At 38.9% G+C, this 23584-nt stretch overlaps 2 protein-coding genes across 2 annotated transcripts in view; one reads left to right on the forward strand and one right to left on the reverse strand.

Moving 5' to 3' along the window:
• LOC307157335 (uncharacterized protein) overlaps nucleotides 1-23584 on the forward strand; it is a 625157-nt gene that overhangs the window by 52193 nt on the left and 549380 nt on the right. The gene's annotated exons all lie outside the window — the stretch shown is intronic.
• LOC307157000 (uncharacterized protein) lies at nucleotides 14088-15160 on the reverse strand (the record flags this gene model as incomplete). Its single annotated transcript, XM_079868728.1, has 2 exons — nucleotides 14088-14972; nucleotides 15062-15160. 2 exons carry the CDS (start codon nucleotides 15158-15160, stop codon nucleotides 14088-14090), a joined length of 984 nt encoding a protein of 327 aa, XP_079724854.1.

Here is a 23584-nt window from a genome sequence, read left to right on the forward strand (position 1 = left end):
AATCCGGCTTGTCCCGTAGATGGTCTGCTTGCTCGCTTTAGCCTCGCGCATGAGCAGATCCGTTTGCGCTCTGGAGATGCGTTCAGTCTTTCCACTATCAAATTCCGTCATGTAAATAGCAAATCCGCCATGGTGCGAGCGCAACTGGCATTTAAAGGGAATGGGAGATGAGACTCTGATTGGTTTATTGCACGTAAAGCCCAAAACACACCCATTACTCATTACAGTTTTTCTCGATTGCTTAAACACATTTCATGAAACTATGCCTCGTATTCTCAAAACTATAAACACAAATACATAACGTCTCACCCAATTCCCCAAACATCCTATTTTCAGGTCAAAATGAAGCTCTACACTCAAAACCATTCACTCTTGCTGAAAAACCAAACTTTGCCCTCAGACAGGACACACAAGCCCTCAAAATCACACACACTACAACATAGTCTAAGACACTGGTGCAATAAATTCAAAACATTTCCAAAACTGGTAAGTTATGTTTCTTGTGGTTCCCCCATCACAAACCTTTTCACATGATGAACACAAAATACACAACCAGTGGATACATTGGCACATTCTTATTCATACACAGAAAACACACACACATTTTTTTTTCCTGTTTTACTCTCTTTTTTTTTTTACTCTCTCCTCTAATTTTTTTTTTATATTTACTTACAGTAAGATGTGTGTGACCAACATATGACAGTAAAAGAGCACACACAAACCATATTCTAATATGGAATTCGAATTGTATTGGAATGGTAAAGAGTGTTGGGACGTGACAGGAGGGTCTCCACTCAAGGATACAATATGATGGACACGTCTAAGAATGTTCCACATATGGTTGAAATACCATAATTTGCCTAGAAAGATAACATTCTGGGAGTCAAGACTATAAAGGAGAAAGGATGCCCTCCCTTCACTGTCACACTCTGCAACCACTCTGTGTGACTGTACGACTGCTGGCCTTTTCTTGCAAGAAAATACACCTCATCAAAGACTATTGTAAATGTTTGTCTCTTATTCAGTGATAGAATTTTGTTTGCCACCACACCTCCCTGAAGGTTCTCGAGGCGACGGTAAAGCGACTCAAATTTGGCCTTACTCGTAGCCCAGCCTCCCTCATAGTCATACCATTGACAAAGACATGGGCAACTAGAGTGGCTTGAATTTCATCTGAGATTGCTTGTCTTCTTGTCCTTGCCCTTTATCCTCCTCCTCCTCATTCTTATCCCTCTTCCTTCATGTCTTTCTGGATCCATTGTTCCAAAACGCAATAAACTGAATTGGGCCCTTTTATATATCTATTGAAGGTTCTGATTGATGTGTGTTAAATTTTGACTCTTAGTGTTTCCACTTGGGTAATTGTGTGCTAACTGAGCTGAAGCTGTGCTGACTTGAGTGAACAATTTTGAATGCTAGTGCTTTCTAAATGACAACATGGTCTAAGCAATGAGAAATGAAGGGATTGTGTAGAGTTTTGCAGTGACAGTTCAACAAATCTGACTCATGTGTCAAAACAGGGAATAGTGTTTATAGTTTAGTGAAATGGGTGTGCTTTTTGATAAATGGCGTTATGGTTTTGAAATTTTAGTTCAAAAGCCTGGTGATAGTGTTTAAGCAATCGAGAAAAACTGTAAGACAACCCTTTTAGACCATGCGCCTGGCGCACCGACCATTTTTCGCGTCGTTAAACTAGCAAAAGTGGATTCCAACACGCCCTAACTGCACTTGAGCCATGCGCTTTAGACCATGCACTTAGATCGTTAAAATAGGGCCCAAAATGTGTTTTTGGGTCAAAGCAACTCAAAATGTTGGAGCATGTCATAATCACAAAATATTATTTTTTATAAAATTAAAAGTTCACAATGTAGCCTAATAATCCTAATTTTCCTTTAATGTGCGTAATATCTTATTTCACAAACTTCTTATTTTACATAAACTATTATTATGTTTTGATCTTAAATTTATTATATTGAAAGATAATTATTATAATGTAAACACTGTTTTACATTATGTGCTGGTATTACCTTATGAACTGCAATTACATTATAAGTTGCCACAGTGTGTTCATAATGTAATACATTTCTCATACAATATATGTGCAGTAACAATTATGTGCAGTTTTTACATTATGTGTGGTTAATACATTGAGTTGCTTACAATCATTGATTCACACGATTTGTTCAAAAACATGGATTCATTCAGAAATGAAAACAGTGTTTAGAACTATTTTCATTGCCGAAATAAGCGAAAACATCAATAGTATATTGTATAATGGCTTATGAGCATGTGCATTGAAAAAGGAAATGCATGACTTATAATTATTTATTAAAAAAAATTATATAAATGTAACTATAACAGTTTGTGTAATGCAGTATAGGTTTTAATGAGTCTTTATAAATTTATTTATAGAATAGAAGTACTTATATAAATAAGTATAAATGGAGCTATAGTTCATTATAAGCATAGACTTCACAGAAAGTGTTACTTCATTGTATTACAAAATACAATTTATAGTATTTTAATGATTTAGTGTTTTTATGAATGTATTCTGTTATGGAAAATTTAGATTTTCATTGATTTGCAGTATTGATTTTCATTGACTTTCAGTAAAACATTGAAATGACCTTCTATACGTGTTCTACGTGGTAAAACTGACGTGTATGTGTTTCTCTTAATGCTGGGTAACAGGTGGGACGTCAGGAGGCGGCAGAATGAGAAGGGACCTCTGACTTCTAGGGTCAGAGGTCACCCAATTTAGAACTTGTGAGTTTGTAAGAACAAACTTAGCAGTATCAGAAAACTAGCAGGGAAGCCTCTCCTTGTTTAGATAAGGGCCTGTAAGCAGAAGACCTTGAAAGCAGTATAAAGACTCCTCTGCCCTCCCTCTCGTCGTCTCACTTGAGCCACAGACTATACTGTCTACCTCTGTGTGTGTCAACTGGGCCTTTCCTTGCAGGGAAATAAATTAATTTTAATGATCATTTGATTCCAGACTGTCTCTTATGCAAAGATGATTGTTTAATGAAAAAATTGCCACTACAATTCATATAAGTGCTGTGATTTATTGAGGTCTAATGGTGTTTAAACTGCTGTAATATGGTCTGTCTGACTTTATCAGTCTGTCTGGGAACAGCTGCTACAAGCAAACAGGTAAAGACAGTTTACTTGTCTTGCTGTCTTGTTGACTGTGTGCAGTTTTAGTTAAGTATGGGATGGGCTGTTAAATGTAATGAGATTTATGACATTTTACTAGATCGTTAAAAATAGATTGATTAACCCTGAGCCTTGAGCTTCTAATCTTAAAACAATTATTTAACTGTACTGTGCTGTTAACATGGTGGGTTTCCCACAGTTAACTCTCATGGTTTAACAGTGAAAAACTAAATGGGCTCTGCAAGGTAACCCACTGGGGGCCCGTGTGGGTTTTCTGTGGTCAAGCCCAACTGTGGGCCCCAAATATGGAGCCAGAACAGTGACTTTAAAATGTGGCATCAAAAATTAAAATTGGCATTGAAAACAAAAGCAGAACTGAAAAAGGAAACATTGGCATTGACACATTTGTATTGGCATTGAAAAAAGAAAATAATTAAAATTTTAAAATCTTACAATCTTATTCTTTTATTTTATTGGGATTTATTTGTATTTTTCAATGACAATCTTCAGATTTTGTCTTCATGTCACTCTTTTTCAGTGACAGATTTTTTTTACAATGTCAATTTTTTTTCAGTGTCACTGATTTTCAGTTTCAACTTTCTGTCACTGTTTTGGTGTGGAGAGGGGAGGGGTCTGAGGGGAGGGGTAAGTAGAGCGTAGTTTGCATATAATTTGCATATTGGCATACTGAAGAAGTAGGCCTACGTCACTTTTCTTGAACCCGCCTTCAGCTCTGAAGCCTCTGCCATGGTGGTGTGCTGAAAATGTCCAGTTCACCGGGAACTTTCACGGTTCCACGGAACTTAGATGGTTATACAGGTAGACTGATTCGCAGTGTTTCGGGTACTGGGAAGATGACCATGTACGTTGTTCCACTGCAGCAGGACCTTGATCTTACTCCACTGCCATCTGATGCCACTGAATTTCAAAAAATGCCTAAGGCTGCATGCCAAGTGTGCAAAGAAAACAATCTCCATACCCTTGCCCACACTGTCCCAAAGAAAACCCACACTTACCCACAGTGGGCCCACACTGGCATGTTTGCTGGGTAGTTCTGGAAGGGTAATGGACATTTTAAGAAACATTTAACCTCACTCTGTCTACAATATTTCAAAATAGGAGTACTTGATGAATAATATATCTTTTCATTGAAGTCTTCCTCTCCTATATCCACTGAATCATCTAGATCAGCCTTAGCAGAATGAAGTGGCTTCTTTCTCTAGCTTCAACTCTCCTAAGCTCATAGGTTTGATTTTTACATTGACTTGAAGCACTACTATAATGTCATAGAAATCTCATTGGTTATTATCTATGAATCAAAAAACGGGGACAATACTTTTTTGTATGTTTTTTTATTGTCGTAGTTTCCATATACTATAATCAATAATTAAAACGATGTTTGTGGGTTTAACTGACCTCAGCTGGATCAGTTAAAAATTAAAACAAAACATTAGTAACCATTGCAAATAGCAAACAGATCAAAACAGTTAAATATTTTATTATATTACAAAATTGCAAAAATAAAACAAATTAAATGCGAGATAGATAAATAACTCTTTTTAAATATATATATTTTAAAATTTTAGATGTATTTTCTTTTCACAAACTGTTAATATACTGTTGGGCTAAAAAACCTTTACAAATGACTGGAAAAGTTTCTCAGTTGCAACAACAAAAAATCTTAATTTCCAAATAGATTACTGTTGCAAGTTTTACTTTTAAACAGGTTTAGTGTGAGATACATACAAGCGAACGAACAGGTGCCTGTACAAGTAAGGATATTTGATGGCACCTTGAAGGCTGATTTTAGATTTTCAAGACAGTTAGTTACAAACTAAAAATGTTAATTTTATCTGAAATGCTGTTTTCTTAAGAATTATTCGAACGTCTGTTTATATAGTATAACATTACAGATTTTTGGCCATTGTTATTTTGTACATTTTTATTTATTTATTTATTTATTTATTTATTTATTTATTTATTTATATTTTATTTACAATCTTATGTAGGCCTGGCCTATATTTAGGATTTTTTTTTTTTTTTTACCACACAATAGATCTTGAATCAGTTTAGTGACTTTAGATTTGAGGAAAACAGGGCAGGTCTTGAAAAAGATCTATTTCTATCACTATAATATTTACATATAATATAATAGCATTAGCTTTCTACTCATTTTAGAGAATTCTGTTACAAACTCATCCATGTCCAGTTCATGTGTTATTGCTTTTTCATGAGCTAAAAGCTTTCCTCTCATGAAGCATTGTTCGGCGGAATGGTGTCAAAATTCTTGCCAGAGTAGAGAATGAGCTCTCACATGAAGCAGTAGAGACACCCATGACCATAGCAGATACATACAATTTATGAAGACCTGCAAATGCATCTTTGTATTCCTGCAAGAGTTTGCAAACAGCAGAACATTCAGCATCAGATGGAAGTTTTTTGGACAGCATTGGTCTGGCAACAATAATTTCATTCTGGAGTTCAGTTTTTGCAACCCCTGCAAGACTACAGAGAGGTTCAAGCAACTGGATGTCAAGAAATTTGCTGGATTTTGGCATTAAACCTGAGAGGGCTTGCATCAGCTGTAAATTATTTGTGGAAAACCTGTTTTCTATTTCTGATACAGCTGTATCTAGTATGTTCAACATCTGTCGTCTTAGAGCTGCAGTGGCACATTCAGAACCTGACTGCCCTTCTTGCCCTAAAGGTGAAAAAATGACAGAGTCACCATAGGAGGGATTCACAGTCCTTAGACGTTTTGGTGAGGGCTCAACAGTAGACATGTCAGCGCAGTACTGCTGAAATTCACTGTCATTTTCTCTGAGATTTTTCAGTGCACCAAGACATCCCTGCACAACTTCTGCTGCACTGCACAAATCAACATGCTGAGACTGTAGGATGGCATTAGCTGGTTTTAAAAGGGCGAGAAGATGTATCAGAAATTTGCCAATTTAAAAAAAATGGCGTCGCTTCAGCTGAGAGAGAAGCCCGGATGATTCTTTTGCAAGGTCAACTGATGCATTGTCATCATTGGAAACCTTAAAAAGAATGTCAAGAATGACTTCCTCATTATCCACCACACATTTTGTGACTTCATAATGACTTGTCCAGCGGATTTCCAACAGTCTCCTGAGATACGGGCAATTGTATCTCTGAGAGACAAAATTATGCCTGAAAAAAGAGTGCAGGGAGCCTGACAAGTCAAAGAATCTTTTAGCACAAGGTTCACTTTGAATCGCATGTATGACAGTGAGGTGAAGCTGGTGGTTATAGCAGTGGATGTAGGGGATATGCCTGCCCAACCTTTGTTGTAATAAAGCCTGAACACCACCTCGCACCCCACTCATCACTGATGCTCCATCATAACACTGGCTAATTATATTATCAGCACTGTATCCTGTTTCAGACAAGTGTTGTAATATTTCAGTAGTGATGTAATCAGCATCAAGCTGCTGGAGTTCTAACAAGCCAATCAGATGTTCCTCTGGTACACCATTGCACACAAAACGAATTATAACGGACAAATTTTCAGTGTTGCACCGATCCCTTGTGCCATCACTTTTCAAACAGAATGCAGCTGAATCAGCAGTGTCGTATTTCTGTTTTATTTTTTTCAGAACCATGGATGCCAAAATTTCAATCACTTCATTCTGGATGGTTTTGGAAGTGTACTTTGCATTTTGTGGGATACCAGATGTAATGTCAGCCAGGTATTTATCTTTTTCCAACGTGTATTTAAACAACTTGGCAAAAAGCCCCGCAGCTATGCAATCTTCCTCACTGTCACATGTTTCACTATCCCCGCGTAGTGGAAGCTCATTGACTGCTAAAAACTTCACGACACCTGCCATGCTTTTTATGTAATAGCGATTCTTTTCTATCTGTTGGGGGCCGAGCAAACATGCTACGGTCTCCCCCGACACCGATCGGCGGCAAAACTCTGTCCATGAGGTCGAGGCTTGTAAATGAGCTTGGCTGCACGCATGTTTTTGAAGACCGCGATCACGTTCTAATGCTGCTTTCCAGTTTCGAAAACCTGTCGAAACGAACGTGTCCTTTTCAGAGAAAGCAACACCGAACACTCGACACGGAAAACAAAAGCATGCATCGTGATCTACAGAATATTCAAGCCACGGCCGTGACTGATACCAAGCGGCCGAAAAACATCTCTCTCTCCCTCCAAAAAGAGTTCGGGGGTATGATTTCAGAACCGGCTGGTAAGGATTCGCCCTGTTTAAATCATTTGGGACAGAATTGCTGCATTTTTGAGTGGGTGTATTTGTGCTTTTGACACCATCGGAAGCTGCTGATGAACTCGACTCATCCATTTCTCCGACCTCATTGCCGCGAATGGATGAGGAGGTGGTAGCTGTGTCCTGGAGAGCTACAGTGGTTTTCTTTTGTCCTTTCGGAACAAGAAATCTGTACATGTTTTATTTTATTAGGCTACTATAGTGTGGTAATCATGCTCACTAACAGTTCTAATAAAAAAAAATTGTCTGTTACTGTCGTTTATTGCTTTATAATTCAGCACGTCCGTTTACCTCAAAGGTTGAGATGTGAATGAGCTAAGTCTGTCTGTCTCAGAGGGAAAAAAAGAGGGGGTTGGGTCATGTTACGGATATAAGGTTTACCAGTTTATTTATCACCCACTGAATTTGTTTACTGTTAGTTGTAACGAGTGTTTTGTGTACTTCGCTGTGTATGTTGATGATAATGAAAGGGAGAGAGAGAGAGTTTATGGATAAGACTTTAATGCTCACTTCTTATACTGTGTTTATTCAGCTCTTACTGTAATTCTCTGGAGTAAAACTAACGCTTCATCTTTTGTGTGATGTACAATAAACTTCACTGAACTCATCAGTATATTTTGGTCATCATTCGGACGGGGTTTTCTACAGCAAGCTTGTATTAATAGTGGATAAAAGCAGATGACAAGTAAATTATAACCTTAATTAAACTAAACTATACCTGTTCCATACAGCATATATTCTCTGGCTCTGTGGGCATTATTGTCCGACTTCGAGTCGAAATGAACACCGCAACTGAGAGTTTCTGTTCTGATATTATCAGATGAGATTGTCCTGACTGAAGCGCGAGCTCGTGAGGCTCCGCCCCCTGGGCCGGCAGCAGCAGTTAATTTTCATTTAAAGGGATACACACTAAAACAGCGCGTTTTTCTGAGCCCCAAAAAATGACAATTTAAACATGCTGTAGAAAATGATCTGTTGGGTATTTTGAGCTAAAACTTCACATACATACTCTGGGGACATCGGAGACTTATTTTACATCTTGTGAAAAGAGTCATTAGGTGCCCTTTAATTTAGATATTATCACGGGGGTCGGATCTGGTGCTGAACTTTGCGGGTACGGGCAGGGGCAGGTCTCCAAAAATGGACCCGTGCAGGACTCTGACTCCCACTAGCAACACCAGCACTGATGCATCAGCCAGAGTGAACCAGGCTTTAAAGAGGTAGAATTATAACACATTATTTAAAGTTTTGTACATTTTTGACAATATAACCTTAGAATTATAGTGTAATACCACTCATTCTTGGTACTCAATGCCACTTCATACTTTTGAAAGCTGTTATTTACTTGCATTTTCTTAGACAGTGAGTTTCCAAATATGTTTAATGCCAAAGGTGCCCCGTGTCACCTGTAATACTACCATCCCACTGCAAATGTTGGCTTTACATGCTGAGAAGTGCAAATAAAATTCAAATGGGAGTTGTGTATACATCTGCATCAATTGTGAGTTTTGTATAGCCACATTGGCACAGCAGCAAAATAAAGCTGTGATCTGCGTGTTACACACACAATTTGGTTTTAATTTAAATTATTGTCTTTGATCCACACTGACTGTATGTGGACATGTCATAAAAACGTTAACACAAAGGACAATAACTAAGGTTAATATAATTTTAAAATATATTATGATTGCTTGTTAGCGTTGCTCATCTATTAAATAGGTCAGTGTTATGATTGTAATTGCACTTGCACAGAACCCAGTACAGGCTCGCTTTAACAGCAAACACTCCCGTGCCATCGTTGAGCCAGAGGTGCCTGGACAATGTCATCAAGTTGTTTTACGATGAATTGCAGATAATAATTGAATTAAAAAAAAACGTATCGATCAATTTATCAAGTTAATGCACATGCATGCTGCTCAACCGTTGTTTTACGATTACTTCGAAATTACACAGGTGTGGTTGATCACAATTGAAACTGGACCTAAGCTTCCCGAAGCCGTTTATGCTCTATAAACATTTAGTAGTCAGATAATACAAAATAATAAACATATGTGTTATATTTTAAGTGTTTGGTATTTTACAACAACAATGTTCAGACAACATCCATATTTTTTTTAATATTTTTAATAATTTTCCTCTCTCTGTTGCTTCCTGATGTCTTCTTTCTTCAGCTTCTCATTCCCGTCTGTCTTCTTACTCTTGTCTCTCTCTTAATTTCTCCTTCTCCATTTCCTGCCATCATCTCTCCTCCCTCTTAGTTGTTTCTCACTCTTTCTCAGCCTCCATCTCCCGGATTAGGTCCTCAAATGGTTTCCTTTTGCTCCCTGTTCTCTTTGGTTCTGGACTCACTGAGGATGAAGAGGATGAAGAGGCCACAGCAACATCTGGGTCAGATGAGGCAATAAGGCTAGGTCGACTAATGGAGGGGTTTAAATGAATTTTTTTGCCAGAATTTCAAGAAAGGAAAGGAATCTCTCATCCCTTTCTTTTGTCTCCCTCTCTCTTTTCCTCTTTGTCACTTGCCTCCCAGCACCATCGGTCTTCGCTTTCCCTTGCTTCTCTTGCTCGTCTTTCCTCTCTCGCTTGTCTCTCTCGTCCTCTTCTGTCTTCCTTCTCCATTTCTCTCCATCGTCTCTCCTCCCTCTCAGCTGCTTTCCGTTCTCTCTCCACTTCCCTCTCCTCCATCTCCCTGATCAAGTCCTCCAGGTCTTTTGGTCTCTTGGGAAGCCTCCTTGGTTCGGGCCTCACTGAGGATGAAGAGCAGCAACATCCGGCCCACATGAGGCAACGAGGGCCGGTGGACTAATGGGAGGTCTGCCCCCAATTGCCTCATCCATGGCACTGCACCACTTCCAGGATTCTGCAGTGGGCTCTCCATCCTCAGCACTCACCCCTGTCTGCGGCAATTTCAGATCCTGCAGAAATGTTCAAACAGAATACAAAATCAGTCATTTAATTACACAATTGAAATGGTCATTAACTGTTGCATTAGTAGTAACAAAATCATTATACTTTATATCTCCATTTAAGGTTTTCACTTTTTTTGACAAATGTGGCTGTTATTTTGCCTTTTAGGTTTTGCTCCACCACAAAAGCTCTGCAACAAGTGATCAGAAATCAAGAATCAAAAACTGCTTTAATAACAGTAGTTAATGACAACTAATATAAATATTTTTAATAATTATTTTCTATATTTACTCAAAAGCTTTGATTGCAGCATTCCTCTTTCTGGTGAAGAGGGCTTCATGTGTCACTCTCCTCTGGATAAAACTGCATGTGTTTATCGGTCCCTGGAACATCCAAACAAGATTTAATGTTAGATCTGTGATTAAAAAGCTACTAAATCAAAATGTTGAGGTGTATATATAACATAGTCCAATAAAGGCAAGTTAAATGAACCCTAGTGCAGTTTTATTAAATCCAAAAGTGAACAGATACACAAACAAAGGCTTGGCTTGGCTTGGTTTGGCTACACTTGGCTAAACACGAACTCACCAACAGTGGGTTATATGAACAAAGCTAGACAAGATACAATGGAAACATGAGGGCTAGTTATTCAAGACTAATGACTAACAAGAAACACCTGTGAACAATCAAGACCATCAACCAATCAGAACATGACACATAAGACAAGAGAAGCACAAGTCATGAGGCTTGTTCGACTTCACTCAGCTCTGTGCAGACCGATCGGCGGCTGACTTGAAGCAGTGCATGCCGGTTAGAAATTTTGTCCGACTTGATACAGCGCCGACGCCACGTGACTGTGACGTGTGCCATCAAAGTACCGCGAGAGCGATTCGAGAGTAGCCGGAGAACTCAGCCAGCGCAGCTTCTGAAGAGCGACTGCACAGGTTCTGATGACGACACAACTGATCCACGATTGGCTGGATTCACTGATGACACCGATGACATGCGTTTCAAGTTTATTGCGACGACTTCAGTTTCAGAAATTCTCATATGGACTTTTAAAACAGTTCAATACGTTTTTATGTCGTCTTCATCTTATAAATCATATTTATGAAATATTGTTTTACTGTATTTACTTTGTTAATATAGAGTTTGTGTATGTTTATTTTGCATGACCTTCTTTTTTATACAGACCTTTTACAGTATTCAGCAGCATAACCTATTCAAATGAGCATTTTTAATAACTAAAATGTTAATCTTAAAAACATACAATCTAATTTGGTCATAAATGTATGCTCCTATACAAATGATACATAATACATTATGTTCCTCCATTTGTTTGGTTTCTTCATATTCTCTAGTTTATTTTGCTGTGTTTATACTTCACCTGCATGTGGTTAGCAAACTGCTAACAACTTGCTGTAACTTCAACTTAACAACTGGACAACATTCTGTTCACTTTCAAAGAGTTGGTCTAAATCACAATATAAATCCAACAGAATTGTGCTTTTCTGTATATGAAAATGAATGGTGTTAGGTTTAACATGTTAAAAAGAGCTCAGCTGGAGGGTACTGTAAATCTTGTTGCTGAAACCTTCTTAAAAAACACATACCCACCAGGGAATTTTTTTATAGGTTACTTTTATCATTTTGTATTAGCAGAAACACCCATGTCATACTGCTTAAGTATATATCCAATATGTTATCTTGTTTTGGAAGACACCCTTCCAAAACACCACTTATACACACATCTTAAAAGTGTGTTAATACCATGGTTAATACATAAAGTTACTTAATCACTAAATCATGAAAACAATGGAAATCACTGATACAAATGTTGAGCCAAAACTGAAAGTGGACTTAAAATGGTAATTGCAATTGTTGCTAACTATTAGATATAATGAATGGAACAGGTGTTGGCTATGGTCCCATGGTTCCTTAGGATATATAAAGAACCTGCATTACCCTGTGTAACACACAACAAAATGGACAACGTAACCATTAATGTGTTAGACAGCAAAGGCAATGTTGTCATGCTAACGGTTTCCAAGGACATCGCTGAAAGGATGCAAAATGGTAAGTAAACCCCATGACTGTGAAACTGTACAAGTCACCAATGATTTGTGCAAGTGTTTTATTTATCATTTATTCCCCCAGATCAAATGTTCCTTTCCTCTGTCATGGAGAAAGTATCAGCTGTTGAAACAAAAGGTACACATTTACTTAATGAACAAGAATATACAGGAAATAATTATTGAGTGACACTGACCACATCTACAATCTTCTCTCCAAACAGCTCTACTCAGTGGCCCAGCTTGTGCTGCAAAGCTCCTCCAACCTCCTATTCCATGTCCCACTACCTCCACTAGGTCGCCGGCACCCCTAAACCTCAGTTTTGTGAAACCACCATCCACCAGCCAGTGCCCCATTACTACCACTAGGCCCCCTGTACCACCTCCACCATCCACCAGCCAGTGCCCCATTACTACCACTAGGCCCCCTGTACTACTTACCTCCACTGTCAAGGACCCACCACCTGCCACTCTGCAACCTGGTGCAGTGCGTGGAAACCCTTCAGCATCCATTCAGCATCCATTCAACCTTCATCCCCTTCCTTCCAGTCAGACAGGCATGAATCTCAAGGTATTGCATCAAATACTGTAAGGAAGATAAATGGTAATACTGTTGTTAAATTACATAATTTTCTTTGTTAATCTATTTCTCTCCTTATCCACTCCATTTTACAGAAATAACACATACAATGACACTATTTCTACTGGACCTTACAAAAACTCATCAGCACCTTTATTTTCGGAACAAAATGGCATTCTATTAAAAAAATACAAAACTTATTCTCACAAAAGGGCTACAACTTGTCAAGTGAGAAAATTTGAAAAAAACTAGCAAACATGTTAAATACTTATAAAAGAGTGAAAGACAGGCGCCGTGCAACTGGGGAAGGGAAGATCACCTGGGAGTACTATACAGTAAGTTGAAGACTGCTTTACTTTGTTTCTGAAATAACATTGTCATGTGTTACAAGACTGAAACATTGGTCATTTTCATTTTACATCCACCCCCACCAGCTAATGGATGAGTTATTTGGGTCATCGGGGATCGGTACTGCACCACCTGGCACCATTCACTCCACACCTCTGGGTTTGGAAGAGACCTCTTCCACAAGCAGGCCCACAACGTCTTCTCTTCAAGACCAGCCGGTAGGTGCTAGTATGGATGAATAGCCAGGAACTGCTACCATACAAAATGCAAACATCACAAGAAGGCAAAGACGACCACAACCCTTACAATTCCTGGATGCTTATGAAGAGCATGCAGAGAGAAGGACTGCTGTGCTTGAGTCCCTGGTAAGGCCAGATCTGGAGAGATGGCGGCGACTTAAGGAGAGGCGGAGAAGGTCCTTCGAAAAAAAGATGGTGACCAGCTTGGGAACAATTGTGGAGGAGCTAAAAAAAATGGGGAAAAGGCAAGAGCAAATTATGCATCTATTACAGAACCCACATGAACCCCAATAAAATTATAATCTAAAGATGTTATCTCTTTTGACTTACACCTTTCCCCAAAATGTCCTATTTTTTTTTTTTTTTTTCCAAATAACAATTTCTAATGACAAACTAATTTTGTTCAATAAAACAAATTTCTTTATTTCAACACAAAATCTGTTTGTTTGTTTTATCATTTGTTGAATATTTCTGAACATTCAAATCTTTACTTTTCATCTTTTGTTTTGTATGTTAAGTATACACATACAAGTTAGATCTGGCCACAAATCTGGTCTCTATAATGACATGCATTAGTGTTGTGGGGTTGCTGGGGGTATGGTTCATCATCAACACCATTATCTACCACAACAACTTGATCACTGGGCTCTAAACAAAGATTATGCAAAATGCAGCAGGCTGAGACTGCTGAGCTGATATTAGAAATGCTTCTCATTTGCAGGTAATGGAGCCTCCTAAACTTAGATTTTAGAATGCCAAATGCATGCTCAATGACCACACGAGCTGCATTGAGCTTTCTGTTAAAATATCTTTGCCTAGCAGACAAGTGGCCATTGTCTCTATAAGGCCTCATAAGTTGAGGCAACAAAGGGTAGGCAGAATCCCCAATTATGTGCATTCCCTGTGGAACAAGTGAATGAGGATCTTCTTCAAGAACACGACAAACTTCTGTGAAGCGAAATGCTCTGGCATCATGCCAACTCCCAGGGTGACCCACACTAATGTGACAGAAGCGCCGCTGACTGTCACAAAACCCAGTTAAATTTACAGAATAAAACTGTTTCCTATTCATGTATGTTAGGGGATTATCACAGTGGGGTCTCATTATAGGAATGTGACACCCATCTACTGCACATACAGTGTTGGGGAAACCTGCTGTGTCAAATCCTAACTTTGACATCTCCAGCCTTTGACCTCTGGGCCAGGATATGTGGTGGGCCATGTATGTGTTAATATTGTAACAAAACTCATGGAGATGCTTGGCAAGAGTGGATTTTGACATGTTAAATCTATCTGCCACCCCACGATATGACTCCTGATTCACCAATGTCCAAAGGCAGGCAAGAACACTGTTCGTGAGTGGCAGTTTGGTCTGTTGTAAATTCATATACACAGGACCAAGGGTAGTGATGACATCCTGCAAAGGTAGAAAAATAGGTTATCAAGACAACATGCTAACACTTGTAATAGTTCAATGAATTTTATATTAACCAGTCCAGTACAAACCTCCACTTGTTCTTTGGAAAACCTGGAATGACTTCTAAATTCTGAGGGACTGTAGAGAGGGACAACATCCTCCACAAAACTGTCTATTTTTGGAACCATTCTATATAAGAACAAGAGGAATTGTACTCACTATATACAGTACATGTAGCCTACCTGAACACACATGTAACATTAGTCAAACATTTATTATCAGTGTTTTATGTTGAATAGGGATTTTAATTAAATAATTAGTCTATACAGAAGTGTTAAAATTTGAGTAAAACTCAATTATTTATTTGTCAGAATTAGTCATTCTCTCTATTTAAACCAAGCAACAAGAGCTATTGATTACAAAAACTACCCATTACATCAGTAATACATTGCAAAGACTTTATACTTTCGATACAGTACTTTTATTCAACATATAATTTTCAGATTCTAGGTATAGATCTAGTAACTTTAAATTGATAATGTGTCTATAATTTGTTTAAAAATATACTTTTTACATTTAACCTTTACTCACCTTCGTTGCTCATCGTGCTCAATGTATTGCAAAAATAATGGATTTTCTATTGCTTCCAGCTCGTCTGCGATCAAGTAAGCAAACGCCACGTGATCTGCCATGACTGACGTAATTGCAGCAAACTACGGGAGCCACAACGTGTCCGGCTTCATATCTCCGTTTGCAGCTCCTCCCCGCCTGCACGCGGCTACTCTCGCCGATTGGTTGCATCCAGCCGCAGCCGATGTCGAACACACCTTAGATCACATGAGGGCAAGGAAGTCACCAGACTTAGGATTAGGTTAGGATAGTAACCAGAATTCAGGAATTTCAAAATAAAAGACATGAATACAAACAAAACCCAAACCAATGTGATATATATTACGTATATATTAGTATATATATATATATATATATATAAGCTGTGTCCCAAAGTGAAGGCTGCATCCTTCGAAGGCCGTATTTGAAGGCCGATTGGCCGCGTTTGAAGGCCGATTGCGTCACAGCGGCGCGACGAAGACTGTCCCAATTCAAACACTGCACGCTTCGAAGGCCGCATTCGAAGGCAGATTGCGTCACAGCAGTGCTAAGAAGGCTGTCCCAATTCAAACTCTGCACGCTAGGAAGGCCGATTGGCTGCCCCAGTTTGGTATGTCATTCAAATGCGTCGCCAAATGCGCACTTCATTTCTCTGACAAACGAAGGATACAAAAATGGACACTTCGCGGCCTACCCTTCCCCAGAATTCATAGCCCGCCGGTGACGACGCAAGTTTATTCCAAAAAAATGGCGGGTGTCGGTAGTGTGGTGGCCGAGGAATTCACATATAAATGTAAGTATTGTGTTTTAATTTATTAAAATAGCTAGCGAAACAAGTGTTAAAAACATGAATATGGACCAAGCACTGAACCCCCTGTGTGAAAACAATCAACTGAGTTAAATGAAGCAAATACTAAGTTTAATATTAACAAAATGCTTTTCTTGCTTGGTTTTGTTTCTAGTATAAATATAAAAAAATATATATATTAAGAAGCATTTACTAGACAAGCGTTATTGTATTGTTTTGTGTAAAAATAGTGAGTTTTTGCTTAAAATAAGCAAAATAATCTGCCAAATGGGGTAAGAAAAATTATCTTGTTTTCAGTTTGATTTAAGATTATTTTGCTTAACCTATTAGCAGATTATTTTATTGTTTTAAGCAATAACTCACCTAATTTTAAGTTATTTTCCCCCAAAACAAGAAATGTTTTACTTGTCTAGTAGGCTAAATGCTTCTTGATTTAAGAATTTTCAGATGTTTGAACTAGAAACAAGACAAAATATTAAGTAAGAAAACCCAGGGGTGTTTCTTAAAAAATCAAAACTTAAACTAAAAAAACTGCAGCTTCATTTATCAGGTGGTCTGAGGCAAAACCTGTTGTAATTCTTTTTGTTTCAGGGACCAAGGAGCAGACGGCTCAATTCATTAAATTAAGGGCCGAAAATGATTATTTATTTACAGGGGCCAAAAACTCGGCCACTGTGGCTTGGAGGTAAAAGTCATAAAGTCATTAACCATTTGTAATATTTCCACTAGCTGCCTCTTGTATGCAAAAATTAGCCCTCACCCTATACAAAGCCCACAGCAATGAGACAACAACTAGTTAAGGCAATAGTCTTTCACTTAATTGTTTTATGTAGTTTTTTGTCTACAAACGTTTTAAGCAAACTTGAGGATCCAGTAATATAATTTCTGGAGTATTTTGTATGTATGAACTGCTGTGTGATTTTTCTAATGTTAAGATTGCAATCCTGTCTTAATATTTTTCATAAGTCTTTCATTTTTCTCCTTTTTTAGGAAAATTCTGGAGAAAATGGACCTGCTGGGGAAGGTCACTCCCTTGCAGGCCAAAAGAAAATGGGACAACTTAAAAAAAAAATACAAGGTAAGCAAGTTAATTGACACATCTTTGCTGAAATGTATTGTGGTGTTCTTGCTGTTAACAACACGTATGGTGTATTTGCTCTGCCTTAGAATTGCAAGTGTCCTGGGACAGATGAGGGGGTGAGCGGGAAATCCACTGCTGAAACTTGGCCGTGGTTTGTCCTCATGGATGAGTTTTTGGGACAGAGGCCTTCCAACAACCCCCCTGTCCTAATTGCCTCCCTCCCTGAGGACAAACCAGGGCCAAGTTCGGCAGCACCGGCAGCCCCAGCAGCACCGGCAGCCCCGGCAGCCCCAGCAGCACCGGCAGCCTCAGCAGCCAGAAAAAGAGGCCATGACGAGCTCATTGAGCTAATGAGGGAGGACATGAGGTTTCAGAGGGAAACGGAGGAGAGGAGAGCACAAGAGAGCAGGGAGAGAATGGACAGACTGTTTTCTCTCCTTGAGAGTGTAGTGACTGAGACAAATCAGACACAATTATTTGCCATAGGCACACACAAATCTTTAAAACTTCCATCCGAGAGCAGGGTCCCAACCCCCCAGGCGGGGCGAAAGGGGCCTGGTTGCCATGGCCGCGATCAGATAGGATGTTTTATGACTCTCAGGAATGCTAACAAGTAACTAACTCTGCCACAGATATCAGAACAAACTCTCCTGAATTCATTTATTGATGAACTGACTGACATGAAATGAACAGGCATTCCAGAACATTTTGAGAATGATTTACTGTTGTGTGTTTTGTCTTTTAATAATTCTGTTGATACTATGATCTATTTGATACTATGTAGTTATTACAGGACCAACTGTCTATGTAACCATGTTTGGTCTCGATAAATTGGTACTTTGAAGATCGAAATGATTGTGTACATGATATGCCAATAGCTGTGCAACACATTAGAATTACTAAGAATCTTCCTTAGTAGTGTCATTAAACACCAATCCAGCATGCCAGTCCGAGTGAGCACGCTTAAGACAAAGGCTTGTAAATCCTGGTGACAGAAGAAACTCCCGCCAGACAGTCCACCCTTCTCATTGGTACAGCAAACCCAGAGAGGGGTGGCCATTCTCAGGCTTTATTAGAGACTGACCACAGTGACCGCGCTCTCTTCTCAACGCTTCTCATCCGACAACAAGGCAGCTTCTGCTGTTACTGGGGGAGGGGCTGGACCCCTTCCCCCCCCCACTTGTGCCCAGCTCCCTGGGCCCAAACAGGCCTGAGCAATGCCTGCCATGCTTTCATACTCCAAAAAGGGAGTCAGACTTTTCTTCAATCTAGAAAACAACTGCAACTTTACCATCACTGACTCAACGATCCACTCCTGGTCTTCAAGCCAGGACAGCAGGCTTCGACTCACAACAGCCATGTGCTCAAAGCCACCATGCTTTTCTTCAAGGCCATAGACCCATCAACGAATCCAATCTTCATCCACTCAAAGAATTTTCCACGATTGCAACTGCCATGCAAGTATTCTTTGATGAGATTGCTATGAAATAAGCTGATGGTTTTTTTCATTTCTTTCCATACTGAAATAGATCGTATTCCATAGTTCTATTTCCTGTTTCCGGTTCCACATAACTCACCCCTTTACCTATGCATGTATGTATGGATGTATGAATGTATTTATGTTTGTTTAGTGTTAGTTATGTTTGTGATTTAGTTAATAAAACTTGTGCACAATTATGAATTTGGTTTCTGATCCTCTGTTTGCATACAAAGTCCCTTTTACGATTTTGATCTTGCTACATGCTAATTGCTGTACATAAGGATTAATTATTTTTCAGTGACCATGAACAATACATTTTCCTTAGAATAAATTAATAATCAAAGAGTTCGTTGGAACTGATTAATTGATTGTAACATTAACTTGTAACATAAACTACACAAAAGTATATAGTTTAAAAATGTATCAACCTTGAAAATATTCAGAAGTAATATGCAACATATGCAGTAATATAAATGCAAAACCATCATAAAAACCCTGACAAGGTTTTTTTCCTGCAGAATTCCTTTACTTTTACTCTTGATGCCTTAAGTACATTAGAGTATGCAAGATAATTTTGCTTAACAAAGGTTTGAAATATATGACTAGTAGTTTTTCCCCAATGCGGTATTAGTGGTTATTAAAAGTACTTCAGTGTAATAAAGTATCTCAATATTTATTCCATGAGTCAGCCCTGCAAACCTGTTGGTAGACAACTTAGTGGATAGTGAAAATATGCAGTCGAACACTCTGGAGAGCATCCCAGATGATGTCCCACCAGCAGGAGGCCTTACCAGGGTCTGTGGAGCCCATCCCGGTCCAGCAGCACACCAGGGTCTCCCACTCAGCTGAATAAAAGTCTACATCATTTTCTTATTTTATGTACTGTAAATTTAAATGTTTATGTTGATTTTGATGTTTAACGTATGTTGTAAATAGTTGGGGGAAAAACGTTATAGAAGAATTTGTTTCATGTAGAAATTATGAATGTCATTACAGAAATAATCAATGTCCAGAGCAATGAATTCTCTTTTATTTACACATTTAAAGTTGCATAAAATTTTTTTTTTCCTTTTAAAAAAATAAGTGAAAAAAAAGTTAAACAAGAATATATTATATATATATATTTATCAATCATTCTTTCAAGAAGAGAAAACAGCCTGTCCATTCTCTCCAGTGCTCTCCTCGCCTCTGCAGTCCCATGTCTTCTCTAAGTCCAAAAACTCGTCCTTTCTGTCTCGCCTTCATTGTGGTGCTGGTGCTGGTGCTGTTGCTGGTGCTGTTGGTGCTGATGCTGATGCTGATGCTGGTGCTGCTGGCTCCTCCTCTTCTAGGTCACACACTGCTGAACTCGGCCCTGGTATGTCCTCAGGGATTGAGGCAATGAGGGTGCAATGCCTCTGTCCCAACATCTCATCCATGAGGACAAACCAGGGCCTAGTTTCAGCAGTGGGTTTCCCACTCACACCCTCACCTGTCCCAGGACACTTGCAATCCTAAGGCAGAGCAAATTAACCATGGCTTGTTAATAACAACAGCACAATAAATTTCAGCAAAGATGAGATCTCAACTTACTTACTTTGTATTTTTAAAATCATATTCATATTCAGAAATCATATTCATGAATACTCAAATTTGGTTAAAACCTTTGTAGACATAGCTTGCATAACAGCACTACAAAAACACATAAAAGTGAAACCCCATTGCCTTATCTACTGCTTTTCTTATTGTTGTGGGCTTTATAGGGTGAGTGATATTTCTTATTTACACAAGTTAGACAGACTACTGCAAATATTACAATAAAACTTAATTTAATTTATTTAGTTTATTTTTTAATTGCAGTTTAAAAAATTGAGCTGTCTGCTCGTTGCTCCCTGAAACAATTATTAAACTAATATTAGCACAAGTTTTGCCTCAGACCACCTGACAAATGAAGCCACGCAATGGTGAAGGAGTTAAGATGAAGTTTATAAGAAAGAAAAACTTGTGGCTTTTAACTCAGGTTTCACTAGCTATTTGAGTAAATGAAAACATAATGCTTACATTTAAATGTGAATTTGCCGTCCACCAGCGAACTCTCGGCCGTATTTTTTTTATAAAAATTGCTGTCGTCACCGCTGCGCGATGACTTATGGGGTAGGATAGTCCGCTAAGTGTCCATTTATGTATCCTTCCTTTCACGGGGAAACGAAGGGTGCATTTGGCGTCGCTTTAGCCTTTGTCGCGCCGCGATGACGCAACCGGCCTTCGAATACGGCCTTCGGAGGATGCGGTATTGAATTGGGACAGTCTTCATCGTGCTGCGGTGACGCAATCGGCCTTCAAATGCGACCTCCGAAGTGTGCAGCCTTTGAATTGGGACATCCTTCGTCGCTCCACTGTGACGTTTCGTCGCGCCGCTGTGGCACATTCGGCCTTCAAATACGGCCTTCGGAGGATGCAGACTTCACATTGGGACACAGCTGTAGTCTTCTCTGAATGAGCAGTCAGGATGATTTTCACATAGTTTTAGAGCAAATATTCTAGGCTACGTGATACAATTTTCAAAAGTCTTGTGAAGAAATAATCAGTATGGGTTTCATGGCCTCATTTCAGTGAGAATTTTTTTTGTATTTTCACAAACCACGCATAAATGTCATTATCTCAAAACTACAAACTTTTACATACATGCTGCTGATATATTATTGTAGCAGAGTTTGTGCTGAATACAGTGTAATTAGACTTTAGCCATGAAAATGTCACAAGTAACAGAAATAACCAGAAATGTCAGAGCATGTCAGAACACCTCCAGGGCCCAGAAAACAGCTCAGACCTCAGAGGGTTAACCACTTTACATGAAGGACATTTTAATAAACCATCCACCCTCCCGTATACTGAAGATGCTCAGCGTCTTCATCAACACCTTGAAACAGTCGCTGATTTAGCTTCTGACAACTTGAAGAAGACTGCATCAACAAAAGTCTATGGAGAACTGTGCAGATCGACTCTTGCCAAAATTATTCTGTTCAATAGAAGGCGTGGAGGAGAAGTTGCAAGGATGCACTTAAAAAGTTTCCTAGAGAGGGACACGGCTCCTCTTCACAAAGATGATGCTGTTGGCCTTACAGCGTTTGAGCAGAAACTTTGTTCACATTTTAGTTGAGTAGAAATTAGGGGTAAAAAGGGACGTAAAGTTGCAGTTTTGCTATCGCCAGACATGGTCGATGCTTTAACACTTCTCATAAGCAAAAGACAAGAGTGTGGAGTTCCACAAGACAATACATTTCTTTTTGCAAGACCCAGCTGTTTGACTTCATATCGAGGACAAGATTGTCTGAGGATTTAGGCAGATGAGTGTGGTGCTCAGAACCCTGAGCTCCTCCAGTCAACCTTGTTGCGAAAGCATGTTGCAACTTTATCACAGGTCCTGAACTTAAAAAACCATGAGTTGGATCAAGTTGCAGATTTCTTGGGCCATGATATACGTGTTCACAGAGAATATTACAGGCTTCCAGAGGCTACAACCCAGCTGGCCAAAATTTCTAAACTTCTACTTGCCATGGAGAAAGGTTCTCTTAGAAGTCTTCAAGGCAAAACACTAGAAGAAATTGACATTGAAGGTAAGTCTATTAAATTTAAAATGAGATTTTTGTTTAGTGTATGGTTTGTAGTATATTTTATTGTAAAGGTTATCAAGTGTATAGGCTAAGGTACATACAGACAATATATCTTTACCAAAGTAATAGTTTTCAGAGTGGTCATTATGTGATAATTTTATTTGCTCCTAACATTTGCTATACTAAAGACTCAAATTGTTTGTTTTTTGTTAGAAAGCCTAGACTTAACCGATTCTAATCCAAGTGATGACAGTGATGCTGAGGAGACAGATCGACTAACACGAAGTGAAATTGGTAAAAGTGCATAAACATACAAATGGCAAATCATTAAAGTCAAGTTTACCACATGATGCACCACTATGTACACCAATCAGGCATAACAATATGACCACTGACAGGTGAAGTGAATAACACTGATTATCTTTTCTCCATGCCACCTATTAGTGGGTGGGATATATTTGTCAGGAAGTGAACATTTTGTCCAGAAAGTATTGATTAGAATTGTGAAAAATTAGTATGTGTAAAGAGCGAGTTTGACAAGGGTCAAATTGTGATGGCTAGACGACTGGGTGAGAGCATCTCTAAAACTGCAGCTCTTGTTCTTCCCGTCAGTCCCATAAAGGCTATGCTGTCAGTACCAGAAAGAGAAATGATTAGTTCACCTCTCAAGTCCCGAAGACTCAAAAGATGAACTTGGCTAAATGAGTTTTGTAGGGAACAAGATGAGGTTTTAGGGAAGGTGAGTGATACACATGCAGAAAGTGGTGAAGCATCTGTAGATGTTGGTGAAGATGAGCTTTTGCATGATAGACAACAACATTGCATGTTTCAGGACACTTCTAAGTGCTTAAGTGCTTTTGCTCTTAAGGCACTTCACTTTATAAGAATTGCTCTTAAGAATAGTCTTAAAGGGGAGGTACAATGGTGTTTCATGTATTCAGAGTTGTTCACAGTGTTAAAGAGATGGATTCTCATGCTTAACATGGCCAAAGTTTTGAAAAAATATTTTGGACGAATAACGGAGAATTTCTGTGCCGAAAA

Source organism: Squalius cephalus (genome assembly GCF_949319135.1).
Source record: "Squalius cephalus genome assembly, chromosome: 4".
NCBI lineage: Eukaryota > Metazoa > Chordata > Actinopteri > Cypriniformes > Leuciscidae > Squalius > Squalius cephalus.